Consider the following 22,225-nt stretch of genomic DNA (forward strand, 5'->3'; position numbering starts at 1 on the left):
TTCCAATCTTTCCACACTGGAGAAAAAAAAACAAACCACACCACATCCTAAATCCTCAGACAGATCCATCAGCGTTGGGATTTCCACTCCATCAAAAATATTTCTGAGAATGTATGCACTAGAAGTTCCATTATTTTATTTTTAAGATGTATTGTCTTTCACATCACAATTACTTCCTATGCAACACCTTTCCTTAAAAGCAAGGACTTAGCATCATCTAAATGAAAATGAAGTCACTAGTTAGAATCACAGAATCAGAAAGTTTTGGGTTGGAAGGGACCCCTAGAGGTCATCTAGTCCAACCCCCCCACAGCGAGCAGGGACACCACTAACTAGATCAGGTTGCTCAGAGCCCTGTCCAACCTGGTCTTGAATGTTTCCAGGGATGGGGCCTCCACTACCTCTCTGGGCAACCCGTTCCAGTGTTTCACCACCCTCATTGTAAAGAATTTCTTCCTTATATCCAGCCTAAACCTACCCTGTTTTAGGTTAAAACCATTACCCCTCGTCCTGTCACTGCTGTCTCTACTAAAAAGATTGTCCCCATCTTTCCTATAGGCTCCCTTTAAGTACTGAAAGGCTGCAATCAGGTCTCCCCGCAGCCTTCTCTTCTCCAGGCTGAACAAGCCCAACTCTCTCAGCCTCTCCTCAGAGGAGAGGTGCTCCAGCCCTCGGATCATTTTTGTAGCCCTCCTTTGGACCCGCTCCAACAGTTCCATGTCCTTCTTGTGCTGAAGGCTCCAGAGCTGAACGCAGTACTCCAGCTGAGGTCTCACCAGAGCAGAGTAGAGGGGCAGAATCACCTCTCTCGACCTGCTGGCCACGCTTCTCCTGATGTAGCCCAGGACACGGTTGGCCCTCTGGGCTGCCAGCGCACATTGCCGGCTCAGGTCCAGCCTTTCGTCTATCAGTACCCCCAAGTCCCTCTCAGCAGAGCTGCTCTCGATCCTTTCATCCCCCAGCCTGTACTGATAGCGGGGATTACCCCGACCCAGGTGTAGGACCTTGCACTTGCCCTTGCTGAACCTCATGAGGTTCACACAGGCCCACCTCTCCAGCTTGTCCAGGTCCCTCTGGATGGCATCCCGTCCTTCTGGTGTCTCGACCGTACCACTCAGCTTGGTGTCATCTGCAAACTTGCTGAGGGTACACTCGATGTCGCTGTCCATGTCATTGATAAATATATTGAACAGCAGTGGTCCCAGTACGGACCCCTGAGGGACTCCACTCGTCACTGGTCTCCATCTGGACATTGAGCCATTGACCACTACCCTTTGGCTGCGACCATCCAACCAATTCCTTATCCACTGAACAGTCCACCCATCAAATCCATGGCTCTCCAATTTAGAGAGAAGGATGTTGTGGGGGACCGTGTCAAAGGCTGTACAAAAATCCAGACAGATGACATCCATAGGTTTTCCCTTGTCCACCCTTGTTGTTACACCATCATAGAAAGCCACTAGGTTGGTGAGGCAGGACTTGCCCTTGGTGAAGCCATGCTGGCTGTCTCGAATCACCTCCCTGGCCTCCATGTGCCCTAGCGTATCTTCTAGGAGGATCTGTTCCATGATCTTTCCAGGCACAGAGGTGAGGCTGACAGGTCAGTAGTTCCCAGGGTCTTCCTTTCTACCCTTTTTGAAAAGGAGCACAATGTTTCCCTTTTTCCAGTCACTGGGAACTTCCTCTGACTGCCATGACTTTTCAAATATCATGGAGAGTGGCTTGGCAACTACGTCAGCCAGTTCCCTCAGGACTCTGGGATGCATCTCATCAGGTCCCATGGACTTCTGTACATTTAGGTTCTGCAGGAGGTCCCGAACCTGGTCTTCACTTACAGCTGGAGGGATTTTACCCTCCTGGTCTCCTTCATGCCATTCATCGACTCGGGAGGGGTGAGGAGAGAGGTTGCCAGTGAAGACTGAGGCAAAAAAGTTGTTGAGTACCTCAGTTTTCTCCTCATCTGCTGTTGCCAGTTTGCCGGTCTCGCTCATGAGCGGGGGTACGCTTTCTTTGACCATCTTTTTCCAGCTGACATACCTGTAGAAGCCTTTCTTGTTATTTTTCACATCCCTTGCCAAGTTCAGCTCCAGCTGTGCCTTGGCCTTCCTGACCCCATCCCTACACAACCGGGCAGCTTCCCTATACTCTTCCCAGGAAGCCAGTCCCTGCTTCCACTGCCTGTGCAGTTCCCTCTTCTTCCTTAGTTTGACCAGCATCTCTTGCCTCAGCCATGCCGGTCTCTTCCCTTCTCTGCCCGACTTCTTACACTTGGGGATCGAGAGCTCTTGCGCTCTGTGGAATACATCCTTAAAGACCTGCCAGCTCTGTTCTGTTCCCCTGTCCCTGAGGACCATTTCCCAGGGAGTTCTTCTGACTATCTCCTTGAAGAGCTGGAAACTTGCCCTCCTAAAATTTAGGGTCCTGACTATGCTCTTTGTTATTCCCATTTCCCTCAGTAGCGTTAGTTCCACCAGCGCGTGGTCACTGCAGCCCAGGCTGCCTCCGATCTTGACATCCCCAACGAGCTCACCCGCATTTGTGACCACCAGGTCTAGTATCGCATCCCCTCGGGTAGGGGTGCTTATTACCTGGCTTAAGAAGTTGTCTTCAATGCATTCTAGGAACCTGCTGGATTGCCTACAGCTTGCCGTGTTGCTTTTCCAGCAGATGTCAGGGTGGTTGAAGTCCCCCAGTAGGACGAGAGCCTGCGAGCGCGAAGCCTCCTGGAGTTGGAGGAAGAACGCTTCGTATATCAGCTCCTCTTGATCTGGCGGCCTGTAGTAGACACCAACCACTAGGTTCCCTTTGTTGCCTCTCTCTCTCCGATTCTTACCCATAAGCTTTCGACCTGCTCGTGGCTATTCTTCAGGGACAGCTCTTCACTCTGTAGTGTTTTCTTGATGTAAAGGGCAACGCCCCCGCCCCTCCTTCCTCGCCTGTCCCTTCTGAACAGCCTGTAGCCATCAAGAGCCACATTCCAGTTGTGGGATTCATCCCATCAAGTTTCCGTGATGGCAATCAGGTCGTAGCTTTCCAGCAGCACGACTGCTTCCAACTCCTCCTGTTTGTTTCCCATGCTGCGTGCGTTTGTATAGAGGCATTTCATCTGAGCTGTCGGCCTTGTTACCTTCATAGCAGAGCACTCCTTTTTTCCCTTGAGGTGCTTCATGGGTATTTTCTTGTTGGCACCTGATACCTCAGGCGCCTCCAGCTCCCCTCGGCAAGACTTCCACATTGCTGCAGTGTCCCTCACCCGCTGCTGGGCAACGGGTTGAGGGCTCCTACTAGCCCCCCATCCCTCTAACCATTGTGTATCCTCCCCTAGCCTGTCGCTGGCAAGCCTGATAGGTTCCCCTTCCCCCTTCACCTCGAGTTTAAAGCCCTGTCAATGAGCTCCGCAAGCTTTTGTTGACCAAACAGATCTTGTGCAAACCTCAGACAACATGAACATCAACTGAAGCATTACTTTTCCTTCACCATCCATCATATCTACTCCAAAACTAATTCATAACAAAAAACCCCGACTAAGAAACATATTAATCTGATTGGTGTTCCTCTGATCTTTCTAAGGGCAAGCTTTAACTGATGCTTACCAAAGCATTTCTTTGTAAAGTACCTTTGAGCCTAAGGACTCTTTGCCAAATTATCCAAAATTCAAAGCAAGTGTTTCATGCAAGATGTACATCATGCTAGTCTTGATGACTACTACTCGTGTTGCTGTTTTCCTGTAATATTTAGGTTTTAAAGGCAGTATGTGTGTCTACAGTAGATGTAGTCAATATTTGGCACCCCTGCAAATACAAGTCAGCTAAACTGTCGAAGTACCACACCAAAAACTTGGAAGTGTGCATAAAGCCCATCCAGCTTTCCGTATGGTATATTAGCACCTGTCCTGCTGTGAGAGGAAGATAGTTTCTGCAGCCCATTTCCACTTAAAAAAAATAAAAATCCTGTAGTAGTTATTAACATGTAGGAATGTACAGTTAATATAAGAATCTAACAGGATGCGAGAAAGGTTTTCAACAAGACTATTCAGAAACAAGATAACTTTTTTTACACTGCCAGCTAGAGAATTTAATAAGTAGCACAAGACTTCCAAAGGAGATGAACTCGTAGAATCACTGGCAAACTGAGCGGAGTTTGGGTTATTAAAGTCAGCAGTCACAGATGCAGAAGCAACTTGCTATTACTACAGATGACCATAAAGATGATGATCATAATACCTAAGATTCACATATTATACCTTATAGAGACACATTACATTTATAAAAACAATTAAAGTAGGTTTCATAGTTATTTAAGCAATCGTAGGCAGTTATCTATTGTCAAGTTTCAGTAGAACTCTGCATAATCTAATTACCAAAATGGGAACTACATATGAATGACAAGCAAAAGACTTCTGTAACAGCACAGAATCAATTACACTGTCAACTAGATAGGCACCAAATGTTAACATACACAGCTCAGTCAACAAGTAAACATGCTAGATCAAGACCTGGAATTATTCGTTCTCTTCTGAGAAATAATAAATGAATAAATACTATTTATTAAAAATAAATATGTACTACTCTTGCAGAAAGTATGTAGATTTCCTGTTTTTAGGCTATAGCTTGCTAAAGAGAGGAAAAACACTGATTTTTGTAATTCTCACTTTGAGAAAGCCTGCCTCATTCAACATGCAGCTGACGAGCAGTAAGGTTGTTCCAGCACAAGCAACCCAATTACCTATCTGCCAAAAAGCTATCAGCACACAGAATACAAGACTAGTGACATTTTAATTTGACATGAAGTACATCCTATCTAAATAAAATCTGTCCATTTTAAATTAATTCAAGGTTGTCTCAAAAGAAGTAGTTAACAAACTTGTAAAGTGCTGGATTCAGCATTACACAAAATATCTTTGTACCCACACTGTTTAAGCTGAATAACTGCAAATTTTAACAGGCAAATAAGTTACTAAAGGCAGCAAATAAACAATACCTTTCAAATACATAAGATATGAAAACTATCACTAAGCTTTTGCAGTGTGGGAGAAACCGCATACAGAATTTGTGCTCGTTTATTCAAAACGAAGCCTAATTCGTATCACCAAATGAAGAAAAAAAGTCTACTTCAAGATGCCATCAAGAATGCAACTCACAACATGTCCAGTCAAAAACTTTAAGTATGACGTAGCAGTTGTCAACTACCTTTTTTAATGCCATTTGCAACTATGCATGCAATAAAAAGCCACACCCAGCAAAGCAGATTCCAAACAAACAGCTGTACTAAAAGGTTGATGTAGCTACCTCATAGTCCAAAGATAAAGAACGGAGCCTATACACCTCAGTCAAAATTAGAGACTCCCAGAATGCACCACTTAAAGTCGGCTATGCCTCGCATTTACTGGCCTTCTCTCTGAACAGCTGTATATGCAAATACTGGTGAGACTGCACAGATATGCTACTTCCCTGACCACAACTCATTTATAGGCACTCACGAGAGGTATTCCGTTGAAAAAATTTAGACATTTATCCTGCAACACTTGTTAGATTTCATAAGGCTTTCAATATTAAATGATGTAGCTATATATTGCCACATTTTTATGTTCTAATATCTTGTTACCCACTATTACTTTTTCAAAGCTGAAATCTTTGAAGAGCTGGAACAACAGATCTTCTGTTCCTGGAGCTGGGATTAAAGGATGAGAAATGTGGTAATGAAATGTAGAAAAGAAATTCCTAAACTCTACAGAGCATTCTTGAATTTGATGTCACTTATTTAAAATTATGTTGTTCTGACAGGCCAAGTGTTACAGTGAATATACCGCCAAGATACAGCCTGTACGTCCACTCTGAGAAAGGTCGCTCACAGCAACCTACTGCTCCACCAGCCCTGGCAAGCTTTTGTCTTACTGTCAGCAGGACTGTAGTTGTGGCAGGTTTAAGCAATGCATGACTACTACGATGCAAATGTGGTTACTGGAAGAAGCGAAACATAAGACTTGCTTTTAGGCTATTAAGTTATAAATATCCTAACCTTGTATTAAAAATATGAGGAAGAAAACAGGGTTCTATACTTACCACTAAGTATTTCAGAAAGATTTCCTTAAAGCAGGTGGCCAAAAGCTAGATAGCCATTAACAGCTCTACAAAAACTAAACTGGTAGAGACCTGAAAACCTCAATAACGCAACTCAAGCTGTATTCGATTACACAAGCGTCTCTACCTCAAGTTCTCCAATGCTCATTAAATCTTTATTGCCAGGCTATTAAGGCAACAGATCTAGCTTCACCCACCTCCCAACTTTGGGGGTGTGGGGTGTGTGTGTGAACTGGGAGGGAAGGGACTGCACCCACCGCCAAAGCACGGGGCCCCGCGAAGGGGCACAAGGCGCCTGTTAAACAGAAAGCCTTTAAACACAAACCGAACCGGCGACGCGGCGCGGTGTGGCTCCCACCTGCTGCCGTACGTGAGCGAGGAGCAGACAGCGGCGAGGCGGCCCGGCCCGGGGCCGCTGCTCCCTCAGGGCCGGGCTCCACGCCGCGGCCTGCCCGGGCCCTCCCCTCCCCGCGCGGCTGAGGGAGAGGCAGCCCCGCGCCCGGAGACCCCGACCTTCCCCAGCCGCCCCCGGGGCTCACCCAGAAGATGAGGTTGAGGAAGACGAGAACGGTTTTGGAGGAGGTGATGCCGCACTGCCCCATCGTGCCGGCCGCTGCCGCCCCTCAGACCCCGGCCGCGCAGCTCCGCTCCGCTCCGCTCCGCGCAGCTCCCTCCAACACCGGCCCCAGCCCCACGTGACCCACACCGACCGATGCGGCGGCGCGGGGAGCCTAAGATGGCGGCCGCTGGCGTCACGTGACGGGAGGGGGCGGAGGAACCTAAGATGGCGAACCTCTCCCCCTTAAAGGGACCGCGGCGCTCGAGGACTTCCCCTCCCTTCCTCAGGAGCGGGACGCGCTTCGCCTGGAGCGGTCAGCGCTCCGTCCTCGGAGATCCCCCGCACCGCACCTAACCACAGCTCTCCGTGGTTTAGATCATGAGGGAATGAGAAGCAGCGCTGAATGGCTGTTGGAGGAGTGGTGTGGTGGCAGGACTCTCTGCCTTCAGGAGGCTGAAGGGTGGTGTCGGGCAGGAGTTCTGGCGGCAAGAGCTGAGGCAAATCCGCAAAAGAGCAGCCACCTACGAGGCGTCTGTCCCTCAATGGCCGCAATGAGGATCTCGCTGGCCGGGTTGCCTTGCTAACCTGCCACCAGCAAAGGGTATAAAGGTGCACGGTGCTGGACTGTGAGGAGATCTCTGGGTACACTTACGGATTTTAAAGGAGAAACTGAACCTGGCTCCCAGTGACTACGTGATCTGTGCACCAGGCATGGCAGGCAGGGAGAGCAAATGCTTAATGAGGGCAATGCCATGCATTTTACAATCAGGACATTTCTCTAGCGAGAAGGAATGCTTCCAGTGAAGCAAATGGGCATGGCTCTTGTTGCACAACCCAACAAACAATGAGGCAAGTGCAAGCGTTGGTAATTGGTAGAACATTCTGGATGCATCCATAGAGGGTAGGATTTGCCAGTGAAGAACAAAGGAAAAGTAACTTAAGAAATTACAAGAAGATGTGCATGGTTTCCATCAGCTGCACTTTTGTTGAGACTGCGTGTGTGCTCAGGGACTGAGGCCAAGGTAACACCCAGCCAGTATTTGCTGCCCTATTGATTCGTAAGGTTCTCTTTCCTAGGGCGAGGTTCTAGCCCTTCACTGAAGGCCTTGTTTGCTGTCTCACTAGTCAAACCAAACCCCTCCTCCTCTATTTGTTCTGGCATCTTGGTATCTTCCTTCTTGATCTTTCTTTTGTTCTTGTTCTCCTCTCTAATCCTCCACTTTTCCTAGAAATACCTGTCGTTCCTGAGCTGCTCTCCCCTGCTTGGTGAGCTCGCTCAATAGCTTCTCCTTGTTCCTTTTCTAGCTGATTTAGTTCGTGAGTGGAAACAACATTACCCACATTACAGAGAGCCTTAACATTTTAGGGATCAGTCTTGTAAAGGCAGACAAGTAACACTTAGTTATATTCCATGTTCTGTTTCCATGGCAGCAAAGTTAGTTTTTTCCCCTCCTACAGTTTTGGGATGTTGTATCCAGAATCAGTTCCTGGATACCATGGAGATAAGAAGTCTTTTTTTGGCTTTCTTTTCAACTCTTTATATGCTAACGGATGAAGCTTCTCAATCTTGCAAGCCTTATCAGAGCATTTTCTGTCACTAAAAATTAATTTATATACCCAGAAGATATGCTCAAAGTTGGTTGCACTATTAATATGGTTTTGCATTGAATTTATGGCATTTAGTGTATGATTTCTGCTTTTTAATGTGCTCTCTGTGCTTTATATATTATGATTCTGTGACATATGGTACTTTTAAAAGCATATATAGATTATACTATCAAAAATGCCATTAAGAGTTGGTAGAGGAAAAGCAAACTCTTAGAAAGATTTTAATACAACAATGCTGTTATGCAATTTCAGTGTTGAACTTAACAAACAGCTCTGATTTTCTGTATTAATTTTTTCTACTTTCACAACATAGTTTATATTTTAGTTCAGATTCATAGGAACTGGTGGTAAGTAAACACACTTGCGTTCCTTTTTTGCATCTAGCTTTGACAACTGAGAATGATGAAAAGGATGCAAGAAAGGGCTAGGACTTCATGCTTGGTAAGGAGACAAGTGCTGTTACGCGAGGGCCTGTGATGGAGCTGCAGCTTTATATGTGCAGGGAACAAATGGGGCTTACGGAGAGCATGGCAAAGGGCGCTGGGGAGAGGAGGAACGGAGAGACTGCAGTCAGTCTTTTGAATGGGCAGAGGGATTATGTGGGCTGGACTCACATTGCATGAGAGGGCAATGCTAAGCACCAAGAGAAAGATAAATGCCAAGTGTTCCTCTAAGTATGCTTATGAAGAAAAGTAAATGTAACAGTGCCTGGCATTCTTCTTTGCAGTGCTGTCTCACTGCTCTCGTGTAGAAAGCTGGCTGATAGTGGGTGCCAGTATGGGGTCTTCGTCAGGGTTTTTGTCAGGCTCTTTTGCAATGAAATACTCTTAGTTCTTTGGATAACACGTTCTCTGGATAACTTTTGGGTATCACCAGTCTCTATGACTTCAGATCCACAGAATCTCTCTGGTATGAAGTGTGGGCCTGTGGTGGCATCTCATACCAAGCATGGCATGCTAGTCAAGTGACATTTAGCGGAAAGACATGATGAGTAGTAAGATGCTGTCAGAAATTGCCCCTCCTCCCTACATGGGAACATAGCCGGGAAATTCTAGCTCTCTGCCTGCACGGGTAGAGGAGGAGGGACAGCTTGCTGAACTGAGGATAGGCAATACAGTTCCCAGGAGAGTGGAGAGCAAGGCATGCTGGAAGCAGGTTGTAACAAGTAGTTTGAAAACTGGCTGCAATTTTAATAGCTGGCTCAATTGAATTGGACTGAACTATCTCCAGCACAGCTTTGCTGCTTAGATCTTCTCCACCTTTCTTGATGTGGACAGGTAGCTTGACTGCTGAGATGTGCTTTTGTCTTTAATAGAGTTTAAGCCTCTTTGAAATTCTTCAAAGAATGTTTATTCAGCATTTCACAACATTCAGCTTGTGATACGATCATAGCAATATTTTCACAGATGTGTACCAGAAATGTATACAAGGATATCCTGCACTTCCACTTATTTTGAGAGAGTGAGAGCATCAAAGACTAAGGATGGATGCAGGGCAAGAGTGGCCCAAAGTTCTCAAATGCAGAATGCAAGTGTGCTAGCAAGATATTCACTGTATAATTTGTAAACTCGCAGAGGCTCAATCTCTAGCATCTCTGCTCCGCTCTGGTGAGACTTCACCTGGAGTCCTGTGTCCAGCTCGGGAGCCCGCAGCACAGGACAGACATGGACCTATTGGAGTGGGGCCAGAGGAGGCCACAGCAATGATCCGAGGGCTGGAACCCCTCTGCTGTGACAAAAGGCCAAGAGAGCTGGGGCTGTTCGGCCTGTAGAAGAGAAGGCTTCAGGGGCACCTTATTGTGGCCTTTCAGTACTTAAAGGGGGCTTATAAGAAAGATGGGGACAGGCTTTTTAGCAGGGCCTTTTGCAATAGGAAAAGGGGTAATGGTTTTAAACCAAAAGGGGGTAGATTTAGACTGGATATAAGGAAGAATTTTTTTACAATGAGGGTGGTGAAACACTGGATCACATTGCCCAGAGAGGTGGTAGATGTCCCCATCCCTATAAACATTCAAGGTCAGGTTGGATGGGGCTCTGAGCAACCTGATCTAGTTGAAGATGTCCCTGCTCATTGCAGGGGATTTGGACTAGGTGACCTTTAAAGGTCCCTTCCAACCCAAACTTTCCATGATTCCGTGATGTAATCTAAGACACCATCATGGCACAGACAGCACAGATTGGCTGAATGGCTGGTTAAGGTAAGTGTCTCGAGAAGTTGTGGGCAGACCTGGAAGTGCAGAGGCAAGTGTGCAAGCAGATACAATTATGATGTAGTTTGCACTTCAGTTTAATTATGCCTGATTCAACTTTTTTATGTAATCACGGGGAGTTAAGTTCTGCAGGCACTTTGCATTGATGCAGTTGAATCTAGACTGTTATAAATTGCTCATCTAGACAGGCCTGCAGACAATTCCACAGCAGTGATCCATTTCCATTTGCAGGCATGCATTAGAAAAGTAAAACTGTGTTCTTGCTTTTGGGACAAACGATGTAGTAAATGTAATAGAAATGATTTAACTCTATTTGATTGAATTAGGTAGTAAAGAAGAAGCTCATGGTTTTCACCAGTTCCTGAAGAGGTAATCATAAGCTTCTTCAATCCTTTGACGTATGTAATAGCCTGGAAAGGCCCATGAACATTGAAGGATGCATAGTGCAAATGACTGATTACCTGACAAATATTTTCCTAACTAGTCTTTTCGTTCATCCTTTGGAACGACAGTTAGCAAACCAGAGCATCCATCTGTCAGAGTATTGTAAACTAGTAAGCAGAAGTGGGAACTGGGACTGTCAGTGTTAAGTAGGGAGGGCAGCAATGGTGATACTCAGTCTTTCATGTGTTCTGGAGCAGGAGAGATGTCTTACCACTTTGACTGCCATCCATCTGATTTTGTAGTTCCCAGGAATGCCAGTCATGTCTTGCAATCCATGCATTGCGCTTCACTGGCAGTAAAAGATCTCATAGGTGTCATTCCATGCATTTCTTCACTTTTTGATGGACTTGTACACTGTGAACTTTCAGGTAATGATCGAATGTTGGAAACAAGGTCCATTTTATTGCCATGGAAGGGATGCAGAAGGAACCAGGAGCACCATTCACAGCTGAGGGAGGGGGAAAAAAAAGGTTGAGATTTGTTTATTATCTTTTCTTAATAGCATCTCTCTATCATGGAACAACTTACATGAAATAAATTTTTCAATAATGAAGACATGTATACACACATATATACTGCATTTAAACACAATTTTCATGAACTGATGATGTAATAATATATCCTTATTCAAATACATTGGATGGCATGCAGGATGTTTGTGTGCTGCAATTTGATTTACTCTAGCACACTTTTGATATTAGTTATTGTGGTGTCATGGTAAATGTTGGCATGCTGGAGGCAGACCTTTCAGATTTGAGAAGCATCACAGAAAAACAGTTTGAAGCTAAAAGCCTGATGATAGAATCTAGAAACAATTCTGCATATAGATCCAAAGGACTGATATAATAGTTCAAAAAGCAAGATATGAAAAAAATTCTGTTTAGAAACATGTCACTGCTATTGGCAGCTTCCCCAGAGGTACATTAACATTATTTTTATTAGGAAGTAGATGTAGGTTGGCCTCAAAGTCTACTCTGATGCTGGAGAGCAACTGAATCTGTGTAGTTATTCATTTCACGCTCTGAGAAAAAGGGAGAAATCATGGCACTATCCATTCTGTTCTTTGGAGTCTTTTACACCAAACTACAAATAGCACCTTCTCCCTTCGCACTCCCCCGTCATTACATTTTCTGTGGGAGCTATCTGCCAGCTCCAGTAGGCTCATTTTTCAGGATCTATATCCTGGAAAATGGCTTCATTGTAACATTACTTTTCTTTTGGCAGCTGAGCCTGCTAACAAAGCCCTTCTGTCTCCACACCTGCAGGCATACACTCCTGTCCCTGCACTGCCCCACTCCCTTTCCAGCTGGGCCAGTGCAACTATTTGAAGAGAGGGTGATGCTTTTTTATTCACAAACAGCTGGGCACTACTGAAGAAGTGGCTGTGGGATGGGAACTTCTTAAATCAGACCTGTGGTAAAGAAAAGGTTTGTGAAATCTCAGAGCATAGTTTGATGAGATTTCCCTTGCTGCAGTGGTGTCAGCTTCAGCAGCTTTCTGCTGGTTTCTCCATTCTCCCTAAGCCTTCTTCACATGGCAGTAACAAAGGTACCAGTATAAGTATTTGTGTAACCATGGAGACCAAGAGAAGGGAGCAGATTATGGTACAAAATAACTCAGGGAAAAAAAAAGTTGTAGTTTTAACCTGGATTTTTCTCTGCTCTGTTCACTGGATGGTCCCCAAGAGAACGTGCACCAACCCATCTGTCAGGGCCATGCACAGGCAGAAATGAACAGTGGACAAGCGTGGGTTGTTTATTTGCCTTCAGCAGAAATGCTCCTCTGACTTCACCCTCCAAGAACCTGGAATATGTTTCACATTACGTGATATTCACCAGTTTCTGTCTAGTCTTGAATGGCAATGTAAGCTACCTCTCCAGGTTGCTTCTGTAATCAATGGAAAGTGAAAGGATGGTTCATCCCATCCTAAAGAAGGTGTTTAAGATGAAATGGATCACATCCTGGAGGGACATCTCTCAATCCGTTAAATGCAGAGGACCCTAAACGAGCAGCTTAGGTGTTTGGCCACATAAGCTCTCCTGAATCTAAACTGTTACTGTTCCCTGCAGCTCTCAGCCAGAGGCGTGCATGATTTCTTACAGATTTCCAGTGCAGTTATTACTATAAACTAAAGCCACATGTCTCCCAAGAACGATGAAAGGCAAGCAGTCTTTCAAACCATTTCCACTAGTATGAATTTAACATGCTGTAAACGGATACTGTATAAACCATCATCACTTGCTGTTTGTTTTTTGTTCAGAATTCAGCTGTTAAGGTCAACTCTGTAATCTTTTGTGATCTTTCTACTGTGCCATGCCTGTTCCTTGTGCATATTCTGTATGTCTGTATTGCCTCTTCCCTTTCACAGCATCCACTTCAAGCCATTTCACAACTTTCACTCTAGCTATTGAAGTTTGTTTTACCTACCAAGACAATGTTTCACAAAGAAAGCAGAAGATGTTAAAACTGATGTAAAGATAAGACAGTAAGTCAGTGATAGGCAGAAAGACAAATCAAATAAATAGGCTTCATTTGGCCTGTACAAGCACTGCATAGGCACATGGTCCAACATGCATGTCCCTGTGTCCCCATTACACAATGTGTATGATTTCATTTTGGTTATGTGGTAGCATGGCTTGGGGGGACATGGGGACTTGGAGTGTCTCTGTAAGGTGGTGTGGACCCTCCCTGTCTCAGATGCTGAGTACCGTTCTCAGAGTTCATTACATTATCTGCAGCTGAAGTGCTTTTAAAGAAAATATCATCAAAATATTTCATTCTTGTAACAGCTATTTCTCTATCCTGTTTGGAAAATTGATAAATATTTTTCAAAAAAAACCCCCAGACTCCCTAAAAAACAAGGTATAGTTGCAAACCAGTTAGCAGGGCAACCTTTGCTTCTGCAAAACAGCACTACCAAACTGTTGTCTTGGTGCCTTCTGTAGCTGCTATGAGCTGCCCTAAGATTTAGCATCTGTGTCTGTACACACACCTGTCTGTACACACACCTTTTAACAATGAACTTTGCAGTTTACTAATGGTTAACGCTATTATACTGAGAGGAAACAGGGTGTTGCAGTTAAAGCACAGACTCCATGGATGGAGAACCTTGCCTGGACTGACAGTTTTTGGTCCAGGCTTCCCAACATCACCTGCCTCAGGACCACATACCCAGTTCTCTACCAGGCTGTACCTGTAAGGTCAGGTGCTAGCACAACTGGAAGTGTTGTGTTGTAGACTTATCATAGAATCATAGAACAGTTTGGGTTGGAAGGGACCTTTAAAGGTCACCTAGTCCAAATCCCCTGCAATGAGCAGGGACATCTTCAACTAGATCAGGTTGCTCAGAGCCCCATCCAACCTGACCTTGAATGTTTATAGGGATGGGACGTCTACCACCTCTCTGGGCAATGTGGTCCAGTGTTTCACCACCCTCATTGTAAAAAAATTCTTCCTTATATCCAGTCTAAATCTACCCCCTTTTGGTTTAAAACCATTACCCCTTTTCCTATTGCAAAAGGCCCTGCTAAAAAGCCTGTCCCCATCTTTCTTATAAGCCCCCTTTAAGTACTGAAAGGCCACAATAAGGTGCCCCTGAAGCCTTCTCTTCTACAGGCTGAACAGCCCCAGCTCTCTTGGCCTTTTGTCACAGCAGAGGGGTTCCAGCCCTCGGATCATTGCTGTGGCCTCCTCTGGCCCCACTCCAACAGGTCCATGTCTGTCCTGTGCTGCGGGCTCCTGAGCTGGGTGCAGGACTCCAGGTGAGGTCTCACCAGAGCAGAGGGGCAGAATCTCCTCCCTTAACCTGCTGGCCATGCTGCTTTTGATGCAGCCCAGGATACGGTTGGCCTGCTGGACTGTGAGCACACATTGCTGGCTCACGTTGAACTTTTGATCCACCAGTAATCCCAAGTCCTTCTCAGCAGGGCTGCTCTCAATTCCTTCATCCCCCAGCCTGTATTGATACGAGGGGTTGCCCCAACCCAGCTGCAGGACCTTGCACTTGGCCTTGTTGAACCTCATGAGGTTTACAGGGGCTCACTGCTTGAGCTTGTCCAAGTCCCTCTGGATGGCATCCCATCCTTCAGGCATGTCAGCCACACCACTCAGCTTGGTTTCATCTGCAGACTTGCTGAGGGTGCACTCAGTCATGCTGTCTATATCATTGATGAAGATATTAAACAGTCCTGATCCCAATACAGAATCACACAGAATCACAGAATCACAGAATGGTAGGGGTTGGAAGGGACCTCTGTGGGTCATCTAGTCCAACCCTCCTGCCGAAGCAGGGTCACCTACAGCAGGCTGCACAGGACCTTGTCCAGGCGGGTCTTGAATATCTCCAGAGAAGGAGACTCCACAACCTCCCTGGGCAGCCTGTTCCAGTGCTCCATCACCCTCAGAGGGAAGAAGTTCTTCCTCATGTTCAGACGGAACTTCCTGTGCCTCAGTTTGTGCCCATTGCCCCTTGTCCTGTCGCTGGGCACCACTGAAAAGAGTCTGACTCCGTCCTCCTGACGCCCACCCTGCAGATATTTAGAGGCATTTTGAAGGTCCCCTCTCAGCCTTCTCTTCTCCAGGCTGAACAAGCCCAGCTCCCTCAGCCTCTCCTCGTAGGAGAGATGTTCCAGTCCCCTCACCATCCTCGTAGCCCTCCACTGGACTCTCTCCAGTAACTCCTCATCTTTCTTGAACTGAGGAGCCCAGAGCTGGACAGAGTGCTCCAGATCAGGCCTCACTAGGGCAGTGTAGAGGGGAAGGAGAACCTCCCTCGTCCTGCTGGCCACACTCTTCTTGATGCACCCCAGGATCCCATTGGCTTTCTTGGCAGCCAGGGCACACTGCTGGCTCATGGTTAACCTGTCGTCCACCAGGACACCCAGGTCCCTCTCCGCAGAGCTGCTCTCCAGCAGGTCCACCCCAAGCCTGTACTGATGCATGAGGTTGTTCCTCCCCAGGTGCAGGACCCTGCACTTGCCCTTGTTGAACCTCATCAGGTTCCTCTCTGCCCAGCTTTCCAGCCTATCCAGGTCATGCTGAATGGCAGCACAGCCTTCCGGTGTATCTACCACACCTCCCAGTTTGGTGTCATCAGCAAACTTGCTGAGGGTACATTCTAACTCTTCATCCAGGTCGTTGATGAAGAAGTTAAACAAAGCTGGGCCCAGTACTGACCCCTGGGGGACACCACTAGTTACCAGCCTCCAACTAGAGAGGTTCACCACATGTCGCTGATCTTAATCTGGACATTGAGCAGATGACCACTACGCTCTGGATGTGAACATCCAACCAATTCCTCATCTGCTGAACAGTCGACCCATCAAATCCACATCTCTCCAATTTAGAGAGAAGGATGTTGTGGGGTCCGTGTCAAAGGCCTTCATGGTACTAGGAAAATCATGTGACCTCTTTTTCTTATTTCCTCACAATTTCCCAAGTCTGCTGGTGTACCTCACAGGTGTATTATGAGTCTTTAGTTGATACCTAGGAGGTCTGGAACTTCTGGAAAGCAGGGCTTGTACTGTAACTGTTGAGCTCCCTCACATGGATATTCTGCCTGTCCCATTAGGAATTGTCAGGGTGATTATCTTTTCAGTTACTATCAACTGGCTTGGAGCAGATGCTCAGCATAATTCTGCCAGGTGTTAAGTACTGTGACATAGCTCCAGAGAAGCGTTTAAACACATCCATATATTCAGCTGCAGTTCCAGTAGAGTGAAAGGTCTGGAAAAAAGCACTAGGTACTTTCCAGATGGGAGGGATAATTAAAGGGAAAGTAACTCCTCCTCTTGTATTTATAAAAGCAATGTTTACTTCTGTACTCTGTAAATGTCTCTCTTCCCTTCTAAATTTTGGTGTTTCCCAGCTGGCAGATACTTAGTCCTCCTCAACTGTTACAAGGAAAATTAAACATCTTCCTTACCAGTTGTAGTTTGCTGAGTCGCAGTCTGAAATCAGCACTCTGTATAATTCCAGTAAGCCAACTGTGTCTCAGTATCCAGAAGCAGCAACAAAACAAACTGGTATCAAGTAGGGGAATCCAGCTATGAAAAAAAAAAGAAAGTTAAGCTTTGTGTAGTACCCTCATCATTGTTTTAGCACCTCTGTGCAGACCAGTTTTTCAGGAGAATAATATATGTCACCCAATATTCTGTGTATTTTAGTGCTCACTTAATGATGACCTAATATTTCAAACAAAATACAACTGCTGTAATGAGATACCTCGTTGCTGCCAGGATGTTATTAGGGTACCTGCTAGAGCGATCTAATGAGATTGACCTTCATTTCATAACAAATTGCTCTCCTCCTGAAACTATTTTTAATGGCCTTCTTGATTTACACAGAGAGACCTAATAGTGATAGCCTTCATTTGGGGAAATAAATGATTCAAATAATTATAAATTTTATGAAAAGGACAAGTTACTTTAAAGTGCTACTATATTTTTACCATGTTACACACTGGTTAAGTGCAACACTGTGAAAGTCTGACGTGGCTTTGTTCTCTGCAAGGAACAAAATAAATGAGTTTAGTGGGCAACGGGTAGAAGATAAAACCTGTATCATTGCCCACGCAGAGTGTGTGTTAGCAGCTCTGGGGCTCTCCCCTGAGGGTCCCTCACCCCTCAGCATGCTGCTGGCTGACATCTACTGCAGATGGCTCGGAATTTCAAGGGGATGGTCACGTCCGTGCTCTAATAAACCTCTGTTCACCTGATGGACAAAGCCGTAGTGCGTGTGACTTCTCATGTATATTTTAATGAGATGATTCCTTTTTTAGAGGGTGATGAAGGACAAAAAGAGGAATCCATATTCTGAATGTTTGTGGTGATTTTCTTAAAATTATTGACTAGTTGAAGCAGGGTGTTTATAGCATTTCAGAGGGAAGACGAGTAGGAGATAGATACAATTGGCATTATATTAATAACAGATAAGAATGCTATGCTATTTTGTAGTTATTTTAGTCTAAAAAGCCTAAGTACGTTACTAGTATTATTAATCCTCACCACACCCGCAGAAGATTTCTTTTATTACGTGGTACCAGTTTTATGGATGGATGTCACGTATCCACTGTGAGGCAGAAGTTTTTCAGGCTTTGCATATGTATTTCCCATTGCAGGGAAAAAAAGTGATATAAAGATTGTATGACTGAATATTTTCTTAGTGCAGCTTATGCATTTCTCCCATATTTTCCATACTTTCTGCAGACCTGGCTGCAAATGTCACACTTGTAAATTGCTTTTCAAAAATCTCAACACCGAGACCATTCTGAATAAACAGTGTAAGGAAAACGTGATTTGAGATGGAAAGAGTAAGATGCAAATTAAACTTTAAAGGAAAGGCTTCACAAAAATAACAAGAACAATGTATTTCCTCAAAGACCATGCATGTTCCCACATTAAGATAAAGAACTTCCAAGTCTGTATGTACAGCACCATCTGGTGACTTCTGCACAGCAGGATCCCGAAGCAGGGATTTATGTACCTTGCCACAGCGCAGACAGTGAGTCAGTCGACATCCCCCAGCAGAGCTGCTCCTTATTTTCTCACTGCCAGATACAACTTCCTCACAAATGCAGAAATGCGCTTTCATTCCTATTTCCAGGCTTTGGCTGTTATCGTTGTTCTTTGTGCAGATGAGCAGGAGGATTTGCTGGTGCTTGGGGTCTTCTCCTCATGTCTTACTATATAGGCATGCCTTCCCTTTATCCATGAAGGGCTCCACAGGAAAAGCTCAGTGTTTATAGTCCCAGTCTTGGTAGTAGTCAGCTAGCACATCGATCATCTGGCACTTAGCCTTTCTTGGCTGCCTATCTTCCTGCCTGGCTGAGACAGCAGTTCAGTCTGTGCCTTTCACTTCTGCTGCCCACTGTTGCAGTTTGTGCTCTATTTTGCAGCTGTCCCATATAATGCCACATTCACTTTGCTACAGAACAAACACAGGAGAAAGCTCTCTAGATTGGTAGGGTGTGGATGGTGTAGGGTGGTGGTTGTTGGTGTTTACTTCCACAAAACCAATGAACTGGGTGATCCATTTGTAAGCGTCATCCTTGGGTGCCTTAACTGTTTGTGGATACATGGATTTTGAGCAGTCTTGTAACAGAAACAGTTAGGACTCCAAGAGGTTTTCATTTTCTTGTAAGCAAAGAGCAAGTAAAAAGATTCGGAGCTTAATTCTCAAATGCATTACACTGTAGTACCATTGATTTCAGTACAGTTCTATTTCACCTTAAACCCAAGGTAATTGACTGGAATATCATGTTTTTAACTCTTAAATGCTCTATATCCCACACATATCAGGCAATCACCTCAGCAGCTGTGGATCTCTGAATCACATGAATTTCCTTACCACTGAATATATCTCATTTGTTTCAGTAGAATAGCCCATGGACTTAGCAAAAACATCACCTGTCTATGTCTAGATACAGCATATGAAGTTCTTCCTCCAGGAGTAATCATAAAAATGCTGCAGGAATGAAATGCTGTTGCTAAGGCTCATTTCATTTTTTTTCGTGAAGCAGCTTTCTTAATTCATTAGAAAACAGTTTCTTATAACTTGGCACAGTGGACTGAGCTGATTACAAAATCACTCGATATTGAAGGTGAGAAACAGTTGAGCGCCGGCAGTTTATCTGATGACCTGTTCTGCTGAAGCAGACAAGTGTATCTATTTTAGCAGTAAGGGAAGGATGAAGATGAGAGATCACACATGTGCCGATGATACTGCATTGTATAAAATCTCCCTCCCACAGGGTCCAATGTCCATTGCTTTCTGGTGAAACAACCTGGCATGATGGATATGTCAGCTTGCATGGCTGTGAAGCCTGCAAGGGGGCTGTGAGGATATTTTGGAAGGGTAGAGAACTTGCTGAATGTTAAAATACAGCTTTATACTGACATTTAAGTCGATAAGGGGTGAACTTCATTGTAAATACAGAAGCCAGTAGCTCCCTAAACCATTGCGGAAATCTGTATTTCATCATTTGAAAGCTTGTATCTTCATATTCATTTTTTGTTGGCTTAATCCCTTGAGAACTTCTTTGTAGCGAAAGACATGGCATATGTTAGTGTAGGCTTTAAAATGGATTTATGTATAAGCAATAGTTGGTCTGTCTTTCCTAAAAAGTCTGTAGCCATCTATGACAGCATGCCAGTCATGCGAGTTGTCCCACCACGTTTCTGTGATGGCGACCAAGTCGTAGCTGTCCTGCTGTATAATGGCTTCCAGCTCCTCCTGTTTATTGCCCATGCTACGTGCATTGGTGTAAACACACTTGAGCTGGGCTGTCAATCTCACCCCTGGCCTTGGCACTCCAAGCCTATGCTCATCCCTAGTGAGCTGGGCAATATCCCCTTCCCCCTTCGAACCTAGTTTAAAGCCCTCTCAATGAGCCCCGCCAGCTCGTGGCCAAGAATTCCTTTCCCCCTTTCAGAGGGTTATGTGCAGTTATGGCCTTTATTCTTTAACTGACCTATTTGAGTAGAGAAGAACTGTTCTGTATAAGGGCAGCTATTTTAAACTTATGATGTTTTGGAGAGAGGCGGAAATGCAGTGAAGGATAGAATTAGGTCACAAATTCAGGATGCCAAGATTTTTCTCTTGATTTGCTTATTGCATTTGCAAAGCAGACTCTCACATTTAACCACACTGGAAGGAATAATCTTTTCTTTGCACTCACTGGATCAAAGTTCTTTGCACTCACTGGATTAAAGTACAAAGGAAATTCATTGAAATCATAAAAAATTTAATTTTCTACATTTCTATGTGAAAGTATGGCAATAAAGACAAACCAATCTTCTCAGCTATGTAATTAGCTTTTATGATCAGGAGGTAATAAACAATCAATCGAAGTCAGTTAAAGCATTTCTCAAAAGCAGTTTAGAATCTCACTAAAATGACTGAAACTCAGTACGACACAAGCACTTCTGTGATGAAGTCAGATTCAGGGCGGCAATAGCAATGGGATTGCTGATGATTAGTAGGATAAGTAGTAGGATTAGAAAGACCACTTTTAAAACCAAGGAGCTCCGTTCAGTCCAGACAATGTCCTGAGCCCACTGATTGCTCCTTGTAGGGAACGAGCTTGAAATCTTCATTCCCTGTGCTATTTAGAACTAGTAAATGCATCCAAATTAGAAACTGGTGAAGTCTTTTCACATCATACCCCTCATTAAGACATTTTGGGAAGTGTGGAAAAGATAAAATTATTAAAAAGCTATCATAATAACTGGATGACTGTATTAAATTTGCCTGCATCCAAAATGTGGCATACAGTGTTGCTTTCAGGGATTGTGGGCACCCATGTCTCCAATTCTCTATTGTAGCAATTGTGGGATGGTGTGGGTGAACAGACAGTGCTTCAGAAATCTAGCCTACAGTGTGTGAAATAAGAAATTAACAGTGACCTTGTGCCTAATATTCAGGTAGAATCTTTTGCTATGGCATTATATCCCCTTTCAAAATTGCTGTAGATTTTGAGCACTTATCTAGTTATACCGTGATAAGGCCCACTTCCCAGATGCGGTTAAAACAAGCTGTTCTTTGTACCTTTTCATGGGATAACAGATTCATAGTCATACCACTGTCTTCTTTTGGCAGTTTGGAGATGTAGTAAATACAGCAATCAGATGCTTCTAATGTAATTCAATCCTTCATTAATTTGATCTCTCCTTTAATTCAATCTCAACCTCAGGGCCTAAATAATTTGTATTAAAAATAACATAATGGCCACCCTTTCTTTTAATCAATGTTGACTGCTTTAGGCAGCTATTAGCAGATAATCGGATTACCAAATAGACAGTGTGTTGGCATTTATTTAACAACTAACAGGGAAAATTTGGAAAAGAATCAAAGGAGAACAAAAAAAAGATAAAGAGGTAAAAGAGAAAAGAAGAGACCCTTACAAAGACACACAAAGTTAAAGAAAATATTAATGAAAAGTTATTTTTGCCAGTGACTGTTACTGGTACAAGCCTCTAAGATGCACAGCCAGTGGTGTCAGCCCTGGGTGACAGGCTCAGCCCAGGAGTGAGAGTATTGGCAGAAGTCCAAAAAGAATGAGGTCTACTGTAAATCTAACATAATTTCCTCTCAGACTTATTTAAACTTACTAATGGGATTTATAGGTTAGATGCTTAGTGGTATAAACTGGCATAGCTCCACTGAACTCTGGCTGCATCATTTTCAACCTTCTCTTTCTGGCTGTAGGTAGACAGCATTTGGCTGCCCTGTAGCCTTTTTATGGGAAAGCCACTCTCCTTGTTGTCCAGTGTGTCATCTGGGAAGAATGTACCACCTGGCAGAGTCCTGGGCCAGGGCAAGAGTCAG

At 44.6% G+C, this 22,225-nt stretch overlaps 1 protein-coding gene and 1 long non-coding RNA gene across 2 annotated transcripts in view; both read right to left on the reverse strand.

Moving 5' to 3' along the window:
- The window catches only part of TSPAN3 (tetraspanin 3), a 29,227-nt gene extending 22,432 nt beyond the window's left edge, over nt 1–6,795 (reverse strand). Inside the window, exon 1 of the mRNA XM_075431445.1 lies at nt 6,620–6,795. Within this exon, the coding sequence (XP_075287560.1) occupies nt 6,620–6,682 (63 nt within the window). The 5' untranslated portion in view covers nt 6,683–6,795. The remainder of the gene's footprint in view (nt 1–6,619) is intronic.
- Nucleotides 6,796–9,687: 2,892 nt separating this feature from the next.
- On the reverse strand, nt 9,688–18,605 carry LOC142362600 (uncharacterized). The gene is made up of 3 exons (XR_012765184.1): nt 18,383–18,605; nt 16,824–16,944; nt 9,688–11,348 (listed from the first exon to the last, which is right to left on the reverse strand). It is a non-coding gene; the product is annotated as an uncharacterized LOC142362600 (long non-coding RNA).
- Between the last annotated feature and the right edge of the window lie 3,620 nt (nt 18,606–22,225).

Source organism: Opisthocomus hoazin, chromosome 10, assembly GCF_030867145.1.
Source record: "Opisthocomus hoazin isolate bOpiHoa1 chromosome 10, bOpiHoa1.hap1, whole genome shotgun sequence".
Lineage (NCBI taxonomy): Eukaryota > Metazoa > Chordata > Aves > Opisthocomiformes > Opisthocomidae > Opisthocomus > Opisthocomus hoazin.